General features: G+C 41.6%; 1 protein-coding gene across 3 annotated transcripts in view; it reads left to right on the top strand.

Moving 5' to 3' along the window:
• Positions 1-14,169, top strand: part of HLF (HLF transcription factor, PAR bZIP family member) — a 59,864-nt gene extending 45,695 nt beyond the window's left edge. For 2 of the 3 annotated variants that reach the window (XM_003912776.4, XM_021929069.2), the window contains exons 3-4: positions 4,581-4,801; positions 9,757-14,169. In XM_003912776.4, the coding sequence (XP_003912825.1) occupies positions 4,581-4,801; positions 9,757-9,972 (437 nt within the window). In that variant the 3' untranslated portion in view covers positions 9,973-14,169. Of the gene's footprint in view, positions 1-4,580; positions 4,802-9,753 lie in introns of all 3 variants that reach the window. The other variant, XM_009190299.3, reaches the window with a different exon arrangement.
• Positions 14,170-14,418: the final 249 nt, after the last annotated feature.

The raw sequence follows: 14,418 nt of genomic DNA, 5'->3' as shown, positions 1-14,418 counted from the left end.
TGTAGAACCCGGCTAATGCAGTGAAATTGAAAATTATTTAAAAGAAAGTAGGAATTATAAACATAGAAAGGATGCCACCTCTGTCTATAGAGGCAGAAGATGAGATTGTTCACCTAAAAACTAAGAGAAGTTAGAACTGTTAGAACTATTAGAACTGATAAGAAAGTAAAGTGGCTGGATATAAACCAATAGCTTTTAAAACTAGTAGCTTACTATATAGCAGCAGTAGCCACTTAGGAAATATAATAGGATAATTTACGCTAGTAACAACTCTCATAAGACATTTAAGGAATAAACTGAAATGTGAGAGGCTAAAATAAAGAAAACTATAACTGAACTGATACATGTTTTTACGAAAGCCCACAAAAAATAAAAATGGAGAGCATACTGTGGGTGTATTCAATATTTTGAAGATAGTTGTCCTCAAATTAACCTATGAAATGCCAAATATTGTTATATTTAAAATGGTAACTTCAAATATAACTTAACCAATGTATTCTGAAACTCACCTAGAAGAGTATATGTATAAAAATACTTTAGAAAATTTTCTAAAAAGAACAAATAACCAATAAACATGCGAGATGTTCAGTGTCGCCAGTAACCAGGGAAATGGAAATTAAAACAATAGTAAGACCAGCCTGGCCAACATGGTGAAACCCTCTCCTAAAAATAGCCTCTACTAAAAAATACAAAACAATTTTCGTCTCTACTTAAAATCCAAAAAATTACTTGGGTGTGGTGCTGGGCGCCTGTAGACCCAGCTACTCAGGAGGCTGAGGCAGGAGAGTCGTTTGAACCGAGGAGGCAGAGGTTGCAGTGAGCCAAGGTTGCGCCACTACACTCCAGCCTGGGTGACAGAGCAAGACTCTGTCTCAACAAAACAAAACAAAACAAAACAATAGTAATAGTTGTGCATATCAGATTGGCAACATTTAAAAAGTCAAATTGTGGGACATGTGCATTCTTACAAATGGTGGTGCAAGTGTAAATATGACATTTTTTGGAGGACAGTTTGGCAGTAGGTTTTTAAAATTTTTTTTTTTTTTTTAATTTTAGATTCAGTGGGTACGTGTGCAGGTTTGTTACATGAATATACTATGTGATGCTGAGATTTGGGCTTTGATTGAACCCTCCATGCAGATAGTGAACATAGTACCTAATAGATCATTTTCCAACCTTGCCCCACTCCCTCCACCTTTTTGGAACCCTCAGTGTCTATTGTTCCCAGCATTATGTCTGTGTTTGGCTCCTACTTACAAGTGAAAACATGCAGTATTTGGTTTTCTGTGTTAATTCATTTAGGATGACGGCCTCCAGCTGCATCTGTGTTGCTGCAGGGGACATGATTTGATTCTTTTTAATGGATACATAGTATTCCATGGTGTAGATGTATCACATTTTCTTTATCCAACCCACTGTAGGTGGCACCTAGGTTGATTCCGTGTCTTTGCTATTGTGAATAGCGCTGCGATGAACATGCGAATGCAGGTGTCTTTTTGGTTGAAGGATTTATGTTCCTTTGTGTGTAAACCCAGTAATGGGATTGCTGGGCCAAGTGGTAAGTCTATTTTTAGTTCCTTGAGAACTCTCCAAACTGCTTTCCACAGGGGCTGAACTAATTTATATTCCCACCAACAGTATAAGAATGTTCCCTTTTCTCTGCAACCTCACCAACATCTGTTATTTTTTGACTTTTTAATAGCCATCCTGGCAGTATGTTTAAAAATAAAAAATGTACATGCCTTTCGTGTGAGCAGTCTCACTTCTAGAAATCACTTCTACAAAAATATATACCTAAAAATCCATCAGTTGAGGAATTATACATTGTTATATATCCAAACTATGGGATACCCTTTAAAAAGTAGTTTTATTTGTACTAACATTGGAAATTGCATTTGGTATATTGATAGATTTAAAAAGTAATTTAAGATAGTGGGTAGTATAATACCATTTGGGTTAAATCACTTATGTGTAAAAACCAACATATAAGAGATTCACATCAAGATGTTAAGAGTGATCACCTCTGGGAAGACAGTGAGTGGGACTGGGGGGAAGAGGAGAGTAGCAAGAACCAGGACTTTTACTTTCTTGACGCTTTTCTGTATTTGTTGACATTTCGCAGTGAACATCTTTGATCATTTAAAAAATTAATCATGCATTCTTATATTGACAATTCTTATACTAAAATTTTGAAAATCCCACAGGAGAGAGAAAAAAATACCCCTTACTCGTGATGCTATTGACATTTTGAAATGAAAGGAAAAGATGAGTTTAGCTGAGTTAATTCAGCAGAAAATATAAATAAATAAGATGGCACTAAGGTATCTCTGGGGAGAAACGGGACCTGGTTTTGTTTCTCAGGTCCTTTGCCATTTGCTGTTTGATACTGAGGAAGCCACGTACCTCGTCTGTGGTCCAGTTAGGTTTCCTCCGCTCTGCAGGTAGGGCTGACCTACTTCCATTGGAGGAAAATCCTAGAGAGAAAGAATGCCAAGAAAGGTTCCACCTGAATGGGAAGTGTTATTGTTAGAATGTCCACGAATGAATGTCAGAGTCCAGCATCTCAGAGGCCACCATTAAATGAGGAGTACTCTTTGTAGAAGCTGAACTCTGAAGTATGCGTCATGGTGAGGAGTCAGGTGGGGATACATGAATAAAATGTAAAAGACCATGTGGTATGGTAGAGGAGGTTGTGTGTGTGTGTGTGTGTGTGTGTGTGTGTGTGTGTGTACAGCTTAAGAACATTTATAAAGCAATAAAGGAGAACATTTTGATACAGCATAATAAACAATATTGGAGTACTAAGGAGGATCTTGGAGCAATTAGATTTGGGAAGTATTAAGAGGTGTTTCATGATGATAGGAGATGGGTGCATATGCCTGTGTAAGTATGGGGAGGTGGGGACGTTGCAGTGATGGCACTGGGTAGCTTTGTTATTAAGTTCAAAGAGTTTCTAAAGGGAAAATACAATCCCCATTTGAATCACATGTGGTTCATTTTCTGAGGTAATCTCAAGAGGCACAAGATCAAATCTAGCTTGACACCATCCAGTACAGAACTCAGCAGTCTCTAGAAGCTGGAGCTGAGTGACAGATTGGCTAATGAGAAATCTCCATCCTCTGCCAGTGCCTCAGGGCCCATCTCTTCCTCTTTGGCAAGCAGGATACAAAGAGAGCGCAAAGCAGAGTGGGGACCTAGAAGGTCACCCAGAGCATTCATTTTGCAAACTCCCCACCAGGCCTTTCCAGAAGGCAGATGAGCACAGTTTTACAGTTTTGCTAGAATGCAAGCCAGTGGCTTCATGCTTCAACCTGGGGTAGGTTTTAATGAAACCTAAAGAATACTTCACACATTGACCTACCATTGGCAGTGAGGAAGAGGAGGAGATGCGCCAAACACAGCTGAACTACATCCTCTCATTTATTCATGGGGTGCGAGAGGAGCGATTGTAAAATTCAGATGAAAACTAGAAGTTAAAATTCAGAGCTCCCAGCATACACATTTGGGTCTGGTATGAAGTTCACTTTCACCAGTAACACACATTGAGAAACACAAGAAATCCATTGTTCTGTGGATGTTCGTGCATTTCAGTGGTCTTGCCTATAGGACCCTCAAGTGGAAGTTAGATTGTCTCTATTATGTTCTTTCTAATTTGTTAAATATTTCTTGAACTAATCCCCTTCTCACTATCTCCATTGCTACTGTCAATATGTGCACTGTTTATCACAACAGCCTTGTATCTGATCAATCCGCAGCCGTGCCCCATGCAATCCGTTCATCATGCTGCCTGAGTGTTCCTTCCAAACATCAGCTGTTTGTCACTTCATTGCTCAGCATCCCTCGGTGACATTTGGATTTTTAAAAATTATATCCCCACTGCCCACCTTCTTGGCCACGTCTCTTGTGCTCGCACCTCTCCCTACTCCATGGTTTCTTCTGATTCAATGTGACAGCTACCCAAGACTTTATGTGGTTCTGCAAAAATGCAAACCTCTGTCTTGTCTTGGAGCCTAGAAAACCCTTTTTTTTTTTTTTTTTTTTTTTTGACTAATTACTCTTTGTCTCAAGATGCAGCTGTACCAAGTGTCATCTCTAGGAAATGCTGCCTAACCTCCTTTGTGTTTCGTACCATTTCCTCACACTGTGGAAGCACATGAGATTTACTTCCATCCCAACATCTACACTCTCCGCTAACTGACTAGTTATTGATCTGTCTCCCTAACTCACCTGGAAAACACCCTTAAGGTGAAAAATCCGTAGTTCTGTTCATTGCATCTTGCAGAGTGCCTGGCAAATGTGTGATAGGAAAGAATGAACGTGTATCTTTAAATTGGGCTTCTCCCTCTCTAGTTTTTGAACATGTGTATGTGGGTTTCTGTTTTGCCTGATGTGACGTGAGTCAAGTCATACTCAACCTGCTGTGTTCTCAGAAATGCAGTGAGGATGAGTAAGATAAATCATGTTAGGACCATATATAAGTGAGCTGAAGACTCTTACCACTCATCTCAGACCATCATTAAGTAGCTGCCTACTGGGACTCTCCAGGGTGTTCATGAATTAAAACTCCTGTGTTGTTCCAGGTCAGCTGTTGCCAGCAAACCGCAATACACCGAGTCCCATTGATCCTGACACCATCCAGGTCCCAGTGGGTTATGAACCAGACCCAGCAGATCTTGCCCTCTCCAGCATCCCTGGCCAGGAAATGTTTGACCCTCGCAAACGCAAGTTCTCTGAGGAAGAACTGAAGCCGCAGCCCATGATCAAGAAAGCTCGCAAAGTCTTCATCCCTGATGACCTGAAGGTAAATTGGAACTGGTAATCAGTCTTTGGGCAAATGGAGAGTGGTATCTGCAGACAAATTAAAAGGGTGACCCCAGGAAGATCCCAGAAGCTAGTGCATGAAGGATTTCTGATTTCTCTTCCTGTTTCTTGGCATGTGACTTCTAGGCAAGTTGTTTCCTGTCTGGGTATTTTTTGAAATACACTTTTATGTCTTGATGCTGAACAGAAACAAGGAGAAGTGGTAAAATGGATTTAAAGTCCACAATGGAGTGATTTTAAGCCCACAAAGGAAGCAAATGTGCTCTTGTCTGCATGCAAACCCATAAAAGTCTAATACAATCAAACCCCAAATCTTTCAAGGTTGGAAAGAGAAAGGAAATCATTTGAGAAGGGCATCTGAACCTCATCGCCCTCGAAGGGTTACCTTCCTTTTAGGGAATTTGTGATAATTTGGTGCTGCCATTTCCCTGTAGGCTGCGGGGAATAACAGCCAGAGACAGGTCCTTCCTCCATATTGCCAACCTTGGATGACCAGGGTCGGATTTTGTGAGGGAAACTGGTAATTCCCTGACACCATTTATATGTACTGTTCACTTTGTATCTTAAGTAATGATCACTTGAATATCTCACTGCTAGGTTAATTCTGAGTAGGTTTTCTCTGAAGTGTTGAAGGGACACATTATTTGTAAAGGGAAATAGATTTACCTTGGAAGTCAAATACAGCTTAAAAGAAAATTAACCAGACACACTTAATGATACCTTAGGATGAAAATTCTTTCCAAAATTATGCCATGTCTGCTAATGCCAAAAAAGAACCATTTCTTATTAACCATTGCTTAGAACTTTCATGCTTCTTTCCAATCATATGGGTACTAGAGATATGAGTATTACATAGTCAAGGCCTTGGAACCAGACATAATTAGCCCTTTTTTACTGTCTGCCCCCCATCTCTCAAACCTAACTAGGGTTCCTGTGTAGAGACACTCCTAGGCTGGGAAATAGGAATTTGAGACATCATCTGAACTGGCTTAGACCAGTTGTTCCTGCTTTACATATCTAGAAAAAATGCTGGAAGCAGAAGTACCTGGCCAATTTAAATCACTGCTGTCATCCACATTCCTGAGATTACCTTAATTGATGCAGAATAGGAAAACGTCAGGGCTGAAGGGGACCTTAGAGATTCATTTGTCTAAAGTTATCACCTTGCAGTTGAGAAAATACAGAAAATGGAAAGCTGAGGTCAGCAGATCACTACCTGTTAAAGGAAGGCTTAGCCTGGCTCCCAGGTTATGTAGCTTCACAAAAGATCACAGCAGCATGTTGGCCCTGACAAGGGCTATAACAGGGGCCCGTGGGTGACAAATCAGTGGCTGTCACCCTGAGAATCAAAAAAGGAAATCACATGGTAAAAACACCAGAAAATCTAAAGTAGTCAGGACATTGATGGTTAGACCGAGATGGGGTAAGAAAGGGGCACCATGGGCTCAGGTCTTGGGCAGTTAGGTACCTTATTTCAATGAGATGCCTTTCCTAGTCTTGGCTTCTTAGTGATCCAATTTTTTGTGTATTTTAAAGCCTCATATCTTAAACTAAAGCCAGGGATCCTGTTCAACACGGATTTCCTCTTGAATGGAGGGTAGTTTGAAAGGATGCTGCTATGAGTGATAGATAGAACTTCTAGCTAGACCTTCACAAGGTCTCCACATTCACCAAAGAGCAAGATTAGTTAATAACCCAGGTAACCTTGGCAACAGGAGGCCAGGCAAAAACTATCTGTGCTGGAATTACACATATTGCTGCTGTCATGGTCAGGCCTGACCTTTTCACATAGCAGCGGGGGAATGGGCTGGCACATTGTCTTGCCCGGTGTCCTTGGATATTTTTTAGTTGTGGATGAAGTCTCAAGCTAAAGACCATGAGCTAATATAAAGCAGGAAGCAGAGCTGTAGCATGTTTCTCCTTCTGGCGAAAGGTCTGAGCTAAGGGTGGGTGGGGGAGAAGGTGTTTCTGGCCCCCAGCATTGGGCAAGGAAACCAATTGAATGAAACAGCCCCCACCAAAAATGATCTACCCTGCAGCTGCCTGAACTTCTTCTCTTGAGCCAGTCCTTAGGGTTAGCAGGCATGCCCTGGAGAATGAAGGGAGAATTGAGGTTGACATGCTGGGGTACCTAGCTGAAAATCCATTTAATCACCTGGATTTCTTGATGCTTTTAAGGGTCCATTCATTCACTCGATGAATATTTTCCAAATGCTAGTGTGTGCCAACCCTCTAACCCGGTATCAGGGGCTGGGAATACTGAGGTGAGCCAATACTGATACTGTTCCTGCTTTCATGGAACTTCTAGACTGGTGAGAAACAGGGAGTGTTGACCTGTTGGCTGCAGCAGGGCTAAGTGGGTCCCTTGTTGCATGGAGGTAACTGAGTAGCCAGATGGCATCAGCACCTGGGAGACAGAGGGAAAGGGGGCAGGGGATGGAGTGCCAAGTTTAGTTTATCAGCCCTGCTCAAAATCCCTCTTCCCCCTGCCCACAACCATTCTGCGATAACAAAGGGAGGCGAGCTGGTTTTTCTAGTCCAGGACACTCCTTTTGTCATTCCTGCCTTCTGTATCCTCTTCTTGACCCGGTTCCCAGCTCGCCTCCCTCCCACCTGAAAGGTTTGTTTTGCATTCCGCACCTTGGCTGGCTCATCTGCATGTGTGGACAGGTGAGGCTGGGAAACGAAAGCACTTTAGAAGTAAGAAGAGCACTAATAAGTTAGAGAGAAGTTGGTTGTTACCCTGAAGTCAGCTGGTGACTCCCTGGGCTTTAAGACCTGGTCGGAATTGTCTTAGACCACACCAAGCCTGTGGCCTATGGTGTGACCTCCTCATTCCTCCCCTATCACATACATGCAGTTTCTACAGTGTTCCAGGGGCTCGTTCTTATGTACTCCTTCACTTCCTGGGCTGCTGTTCCCCTGTGTGCAGACTCTGATACATCCTAAATCAAGTCCTCTTTTGAATGTTCTTGGAAACCACACTCCCGGGCACATTGTTGGGTATAGATTTACTGATACTGTGAAGGGAGTAGAACCCAGGCTTCCATCAAAACACAAATAACTTCCGTCAGAACTGGAGGCTTTACTACTATTGTTAATATGCCTTTGGGCCCCCTCACCACCATGATGTCATGGACTCTCCTGGCCCCTCCCAGCCTCTCCCCTGCCTCCAGCTCCCCTGCTCACTTTCAGAAGCACAGACAACAAATATGGCCAACAGCCGTTGCACACCTGCCCTAGCTTGCTTACCCAGGTATTCTTCAAAGAGCAGCCGCCTCCCTCTACCCAGAAGAATTCTGGTATCATCTATTATGAAAATTGTTTTTTTTTTTTACCCTGTTACATATAGTTATGAAGTGTATAAAAAGCTGGGGGTGCTTTGTTTAAGATGATAGTACTGGTTTGTGGATGGCAGATAGGAGGTATCTACACAGTTCCTATCCCACATTTTCTGTATTTGTGCAGGGCAAATGCCTGTTGAGGGTAATGGGCAGTTTTGGGGGTGGACCGCTGACCTTAGACTTTCCTTGCAGCCTTGGCCCCAACCCATGTGACCTCCCCCAATGCCAGCTGCCCCTTGGAATTCTGAGGGGGCAAACACTGGCCTGATCCACTTATTCTGGGTGTCATGTAACTGCAGGTAGTAGAATTGCTAGGACTGAGGGATTTGCTGTTGCAAATTGTTGAAAAAGGGGAGTTGTAAAATTCACCGGGTGGCACCATCAATGAATTGGGATGATCTAAAAGAAGATCCCTGTTTCTGAGTCTTCTTAAGAAGTTTTCCTTTCTGTCAGGGAGGCAGCAGCGGGGGTGGAGGGCAGGGAAGGAGGGATTGTTTTTTCACTGACCACAGTAAAATATTACTCAGGCTAATTAGGGCCCGGAGAACAGTTAAACAGGAAATTAGAGTAAATTATGTAAATTCTGGCCGCCAATATGAGTACATTGATTAGTGGCAGGTTGAAGGCTTTTTTTTCATTTCTATTTTTAATTACCAAAGTGTATGTATCCATTATATGATACTGTAATGGTTCAGAATAATATAAAAGGTAGAAAGTCTTACCTCTTTCCTTTGCTTCTGCCAATCCCCCTTCTAGAGGCCCTGCTTTTATAGATTAGTATAAATCGTTCTGCGCCTCTTTCTATGGATATGTTATATGATTTTTAATCAGACTGGGATGAGACCATACATATTTGTGTGTAAACTGTCATTGTTTCCACCCACATAGTCACACAGTGGCATATCATGAACATCTTTCTGGTGCAGGTGGGTCATTGTTTGTAACAGCTGCCAAGTATTCCTTTGTATGACTCTATCATAACATGGTTATTAAATCTCCTAGGCGTAGTTTTTCCTCATTTTTTCTACTGCACATAATGCTGCAGTGAACAGTGTATGCTTGTGTGTATATGCACATGTATGAAGATTGCTACAGGACAAAATCCTGGAGGTGGAGTTGCTAGATCAATAGTATATGCGTTTAAATAGTTGATAGATATTGCCAAATTGCCTTCTAAAATTTTTGCGCCAACTCATACCCAAAAAAGCATATGAGTGCTCATGGAGGAAAAGGGTTCTTAAAATAAAATGTTAAGCAGGGAGAGTAAAGAAAGTTGGAAGGTCATTTAAGGGTGAGGTGAGCCACCTGCTTTCCATTCAGCCTCTAATCTCTGCTTCATTGAGCACACCTCTGCTGGGCAAAGAGTAGGAGCCTGTTGGGACAGATTAGTGGGTCCTTGCTCCAGGAAGGAAGTGTGGCTCGTGGGCCACGCTCTCAGACATGCAGAAACTGTCAAGGAAGGAGACACAAGCTAAGAAACCCGGGTTGGCGCCTCTGCACAGTCCTGGAGCCTGCCCGTGCCCTGGCTGGCACTGGACTTTGCTGAAATCTAATATCTTGTTTTTTTTTCCCTTCTGTAACTAATGAGCAGGATGACAAGTACTGGGCAAGGCGCAGAAAGAACAACATGGCAGCCAAGCGCTCCCGCGACGCCCGGAGGCTGAAGGAGAACCAGATCGCCATCCGGGCCTCGTTCCTGGAGAAGGAGAACTCGGCCCTCCGCCAGGAGGTGGCTGACTTGAGGAAGGAGCTGGGCAAATGCAAGAACATACTTGCCAAGTATGAGGCCAGGCACGGGCCCCTGTAGGATGGCATTTTTGCAGGCTGGCTTTGGAATAGATGGACGGTTTGTTTCCTGTCTGATAGCACCACACCCAAACCAACCTTTCTGACATCAGCACTTTACCAGAGGCATAAACACAACTGGCTCCCATTTTGGTGTGCATCTGTGTGTGTGTGCGTGTATATGTGCTTGTGCTTATGCGTGTGGTCAGCGGTATGTGCGTGTGCGTGTTCCTTTGCTCTTGCCATTTTAAGATAGCCCTCTCATCGTCTTTTAGTTCCAACAAAGAAAGGTGCCATGTTTTTACTAGACTGAGGAGCCCTCTCGCGGGTCTCCCATCCCCTCCCTCCTTCACTCCTGCCTGTTCAGCGTTGCTTCATGTTCGAGCTTACCTACTCTTCCAGGACTCTCTGCTTGGATTCACTAAAAAGGGCCCTGGTAAAATAGTGGATCTCAGTTTTTTTAAGAGTACAAGCTCTTGTTTCTGTTTAGTCCATAAGTTACCATGCTAATGAGGTGCACACAATAACTTAGCACTACACCGCAGCTCTAGTCCTTCACAGGTTGCTTTTCTCTGACTTTCAGTTTTGGTGATAATCGTCTTCAAATGAAAGTGCTGTTTAGATTTATTAGATCCCATATTTACTTCCCGCTATCTACTAAGTTTCCTTTTCATTCTACCAACCCCAGATAAGTAAGAGTACTATTAATAGAACACAGAGTGTGTTTTTGCACTGTCTGTACCTAAAGCAATAATCCTATTGTACGCTAGAGCATGCTGCCTGAGTATTACTAGTGGACGTAGGATATTTTCCCTACCTAAGAATTTCACTGTCTTTTAAAACACAAAAAGTAAAGTAATGCATTTGAGCATGGCCAGACTATTCCCTAGGACAAGGAAGCAGAGGGAAATGGGAGGTCTAAGGATGAGGGGTTAATTTATCAGTACACGAGCCAAAAACTGCGTCTTGGATTAGCCTTTGACATTGATGTGTTCGGTTTTGTTGTTTCCCTTCCCTGACACGCTGCCTCGCCCCCCGATTTTCTAGTTAACTTTTTCCATATCCCTCTTGATATTCAAAACAGTTACTTAAGATTCAGTTTTCCCATTTTTTGGTAATATATATATTTTTGTGAATTATACTTTGCTGTTTTTAAAAAGAAAATCAGTTGATTAAGTTAATAAGTTGATGTTTTCTAAGGCCCTTTTTCCCAGTGGTGTCCTTTTTGAATGCCTCATAAATTAATGATTCTGAAGCTTATGTTTCTTATTCTCTGTTTGCTTTTGAACGTATGTGCTCTTATAAAGTGGACTTCTGAAAAATGAATGTAAAAGACACTGGTGTATCTCAGAAGGGGATGGTGTTGTCACAAACTGTGGTTAATCCAATCAATTTAAATGTTTACTATAGACCAAAAGGAGAGATTATTAAATCGTTTAATGTTTATACAGAGTAATTATAGGAAGTTCTTTTTTGTACAGTATTTTTCAGATATAAATACTGACAATGTATTTTGGAAGACATATATTATATATAGAAAAGAGGAGAGGAAAACTATTCCATGTTTTAAAATTATATAGCAAAGATATATATTCACCAATGTTGTACAGAGAAGAAGCGCTTGGAGGTTTTTGAAATCTTTAATATTTTAAGCCCTATCACTGACACATCAGCACGTTTTCTGATTTACATTAAAACTGTATGACAGTATCGAGGCTTGTGATGACGAATCCTGCTCTAAAATACACAAGGAGCTTTCTTGTTTCTTATTAGGCCTCAGAAAGAAGTCAGTTAACGTCACCCAAAAGCACAAAATGGATTTTAGTCAAATATTTATTGGATGATACAGTGTTTTTTAGGAAAAGCATCTGCCACAAAAATGTTCACTTCGAAATTCTGAGTTCCTGGAATGGCACGTTGCTACCAGTGCCCCAGACAGTTCTGTTCTACCCTGCGGGCCCGCACGTTTTATGAGATCGATATTGGTGCTATGTGTTTGGTTTATAATTTGATAGATGTTTGACTTTAAAGACGATTGTTCTTTTGTTTCATTAAGTTGTAAAATGTCAAGAAATTCTGCTGTTACGACAAAGAAACATTTTATGCTAGATTAAAATATCCTTTCATCAATGGGATTTTCTAGTTTCCTGCCTTCAGAATATCTAATTCTTTAATGATCTGGTGGTCTTCCTGTCAGTCCATCAGCAATGCTTCTCTCATAGTGTCGTAGACTTGGGAAACCCAACCAGTAGGATATTTCCACTAGGTGTTCATTTTGCCACAAGCTATAGATAACAGCAAGAGGTGGGGGTGTAGCAGAATTGCAGTACAGTTGGAGTTGCAATACATTGTTCAGGTGAATAATAAAATCAAAAACCTTTGCAATCTTAAGCAGAGCTAAATAAAAGATATCAATATGAGACACAAGTGGACGTAGAGTTGGCCTTTTTACAGGCAAAGAGGCGAATTGTAGAATTGTTAAATGGCAATAGTCATTAAAAACAAAGAAACATGATGTCTTTAAGTGGAGAATTGTGGAAGGATTGCAACATGAACCATCCAAATTTATGGCCATATCAAATGGTAGCTGAAAAAACTATATTTGAGCACTGGTCTTTCTTGGAATTAGATGTTTATCTCAAATGAGCATCTGAAATGTTTTCTGCAGAAAAAAATAAAAAGATTCTAATCAAATGTATTCTCTTGTGTGCCAGGAGAGGTTTCAGAAACCTACCTCGTCTTAAACATTTAAACAGTTTGGAGTCTGTACAGGTGCCTTATATGTAAGTCATTGTCACGATACACACACACGAACACTCCCTCTGGACTGGCTGCCTCTCCATCCAGGGCAGTTAACTAGCAAACAAGGCGGATCTGCTCCATGGAGCGGGGGGCTCATGGCTTGACTCTGAGTGATTTGGGTCAACCAGGGTCAGACACATGTCTGCACACTGCAGCTATTATGAGAGTCCCTTTGTCATTTTTCACCTTTTCATCCTAAGCATCTTTCAGAGATTAATTATTTGGCCATTAACAGTGAATCCAAATCATATCACACTGACATCATCTAGAGATGATTTGGATGGAGCAGCTTAGGACCTCATGATGAGGTCACATTGTTGTTTCTTTTGACTAGACTTGGCAAAGAGAGGCAAACATTGACCAGCCTATCTTTCTGCTGGTGCTGCCTTAAGGAGGTAGTTAGTGGAGGGGAGGGCTGTAAATCATTACTTCTTTCTCTTCAGAAAGTGGCCACTTGGAACCACTCAACTATCACATTATTGGCAAGACTGTGATAGGCCTTTTGTCTTCAAATACTGCAGGCCTCCATGGACCCATCCCTCGAAGCAGAAGGACCCTTTGTTTGAGGAGAATACAGATGGGATTCCACAGTGGGGTGGGTGGGAACCTGTACTAGATAACCCAGAGGTTCCTTCTAACCCACTGGTTTGGTGGGGAACTCACGGTAATTCCAAATGTACATTCGAAGGTCTAGGGTCTGTTTTCAGAAGAAGCAAGAAGAATTATCAGTGGCACCTTCCCCACTGTCCCAGGGTAAAACAATAGACATTCTGTGAAATGCAAAGCTATACTTTGGTTTTTCTAGTAGTTTATCTCATTTTACCCTAATCTTCCTTTAAGGAAAACTTAATCTTTATCACAGTTAATTAGAGCGATCCCAAGGCAGGGGACCGGGCCTGCTTGCCTGTGTGTGATGGCAGTTGGAGATCTGGATTTAGCACTGGGGTCTCGGCACCCTGCAGATGTCTGAGACTAAGTGTTCTGCCGTCCAGGTGGCGATCACCTGCTTCTAGGTACTCCCACTGGCAAGGCCAAGGTCTCCTCCAGGTTTTTTCTGCAATTATTAATGTCATTTAAAAAATGAGCAAAGCCTTATCCGAATCGGATATAGCAACTAAAGTCAATACATTTTGCAGGAGGCCAAGTGTAAGTGTGCGTGTGTGCACGCGCGTGTGTGTGTGTGTGTGTGTGAATAAGTCGACATAAAGTCTTTAATTTTAAGCACCTTACCAAACATAACAATAATCCATTATCCTTTTGGCAACACCACAAAGATTGCATCTGTTAAACAGGTACAAGTTGACATGAGGTTAGTTTAATTGTACACCATGATATTGGTGGTATTTATGCTGTTAAGTCCAAACCTTTATCTGTCTGTTATTCTTAATGTTGAATAAACTTTGAATTTTTTCCTTTCTTTCATGTATTTTTATTAACAGTTGGCTAGCAATGGTATTCTGTTCTCACCTCAGTAGCAAAGAGACCATTTATAGATTATTACCTAGATAATAAAATGACAATACTATATAATTAGTAATAAATTAACATTTATTGGGTAGTTATGTGCCAGACACTGTGCTAAACACTTAGATGGAGTATTTTATTCCATATTAGCTCTATGAGGTAGGGACAATTATTATCCCCATTTACAGAAGACAAAATTGAA

Source organism: Papio anubis, chromosome 17 (assembly GCF_008728515.1).
Source record: "Papio anubis isolate 15944 chromosome 17, Panubis1.0, whole genome shotgun sequence".
Classification (NCBI taxonomy): domain Eukaryota; kingdom Metazoa; phylum Chordata; class Mammalia; order Primates; family Cercopithecidae; genus Papio; species Papio anubis.
This window is presented reverse-complemented; position numbering and strand designations above follow the sequence as displayed.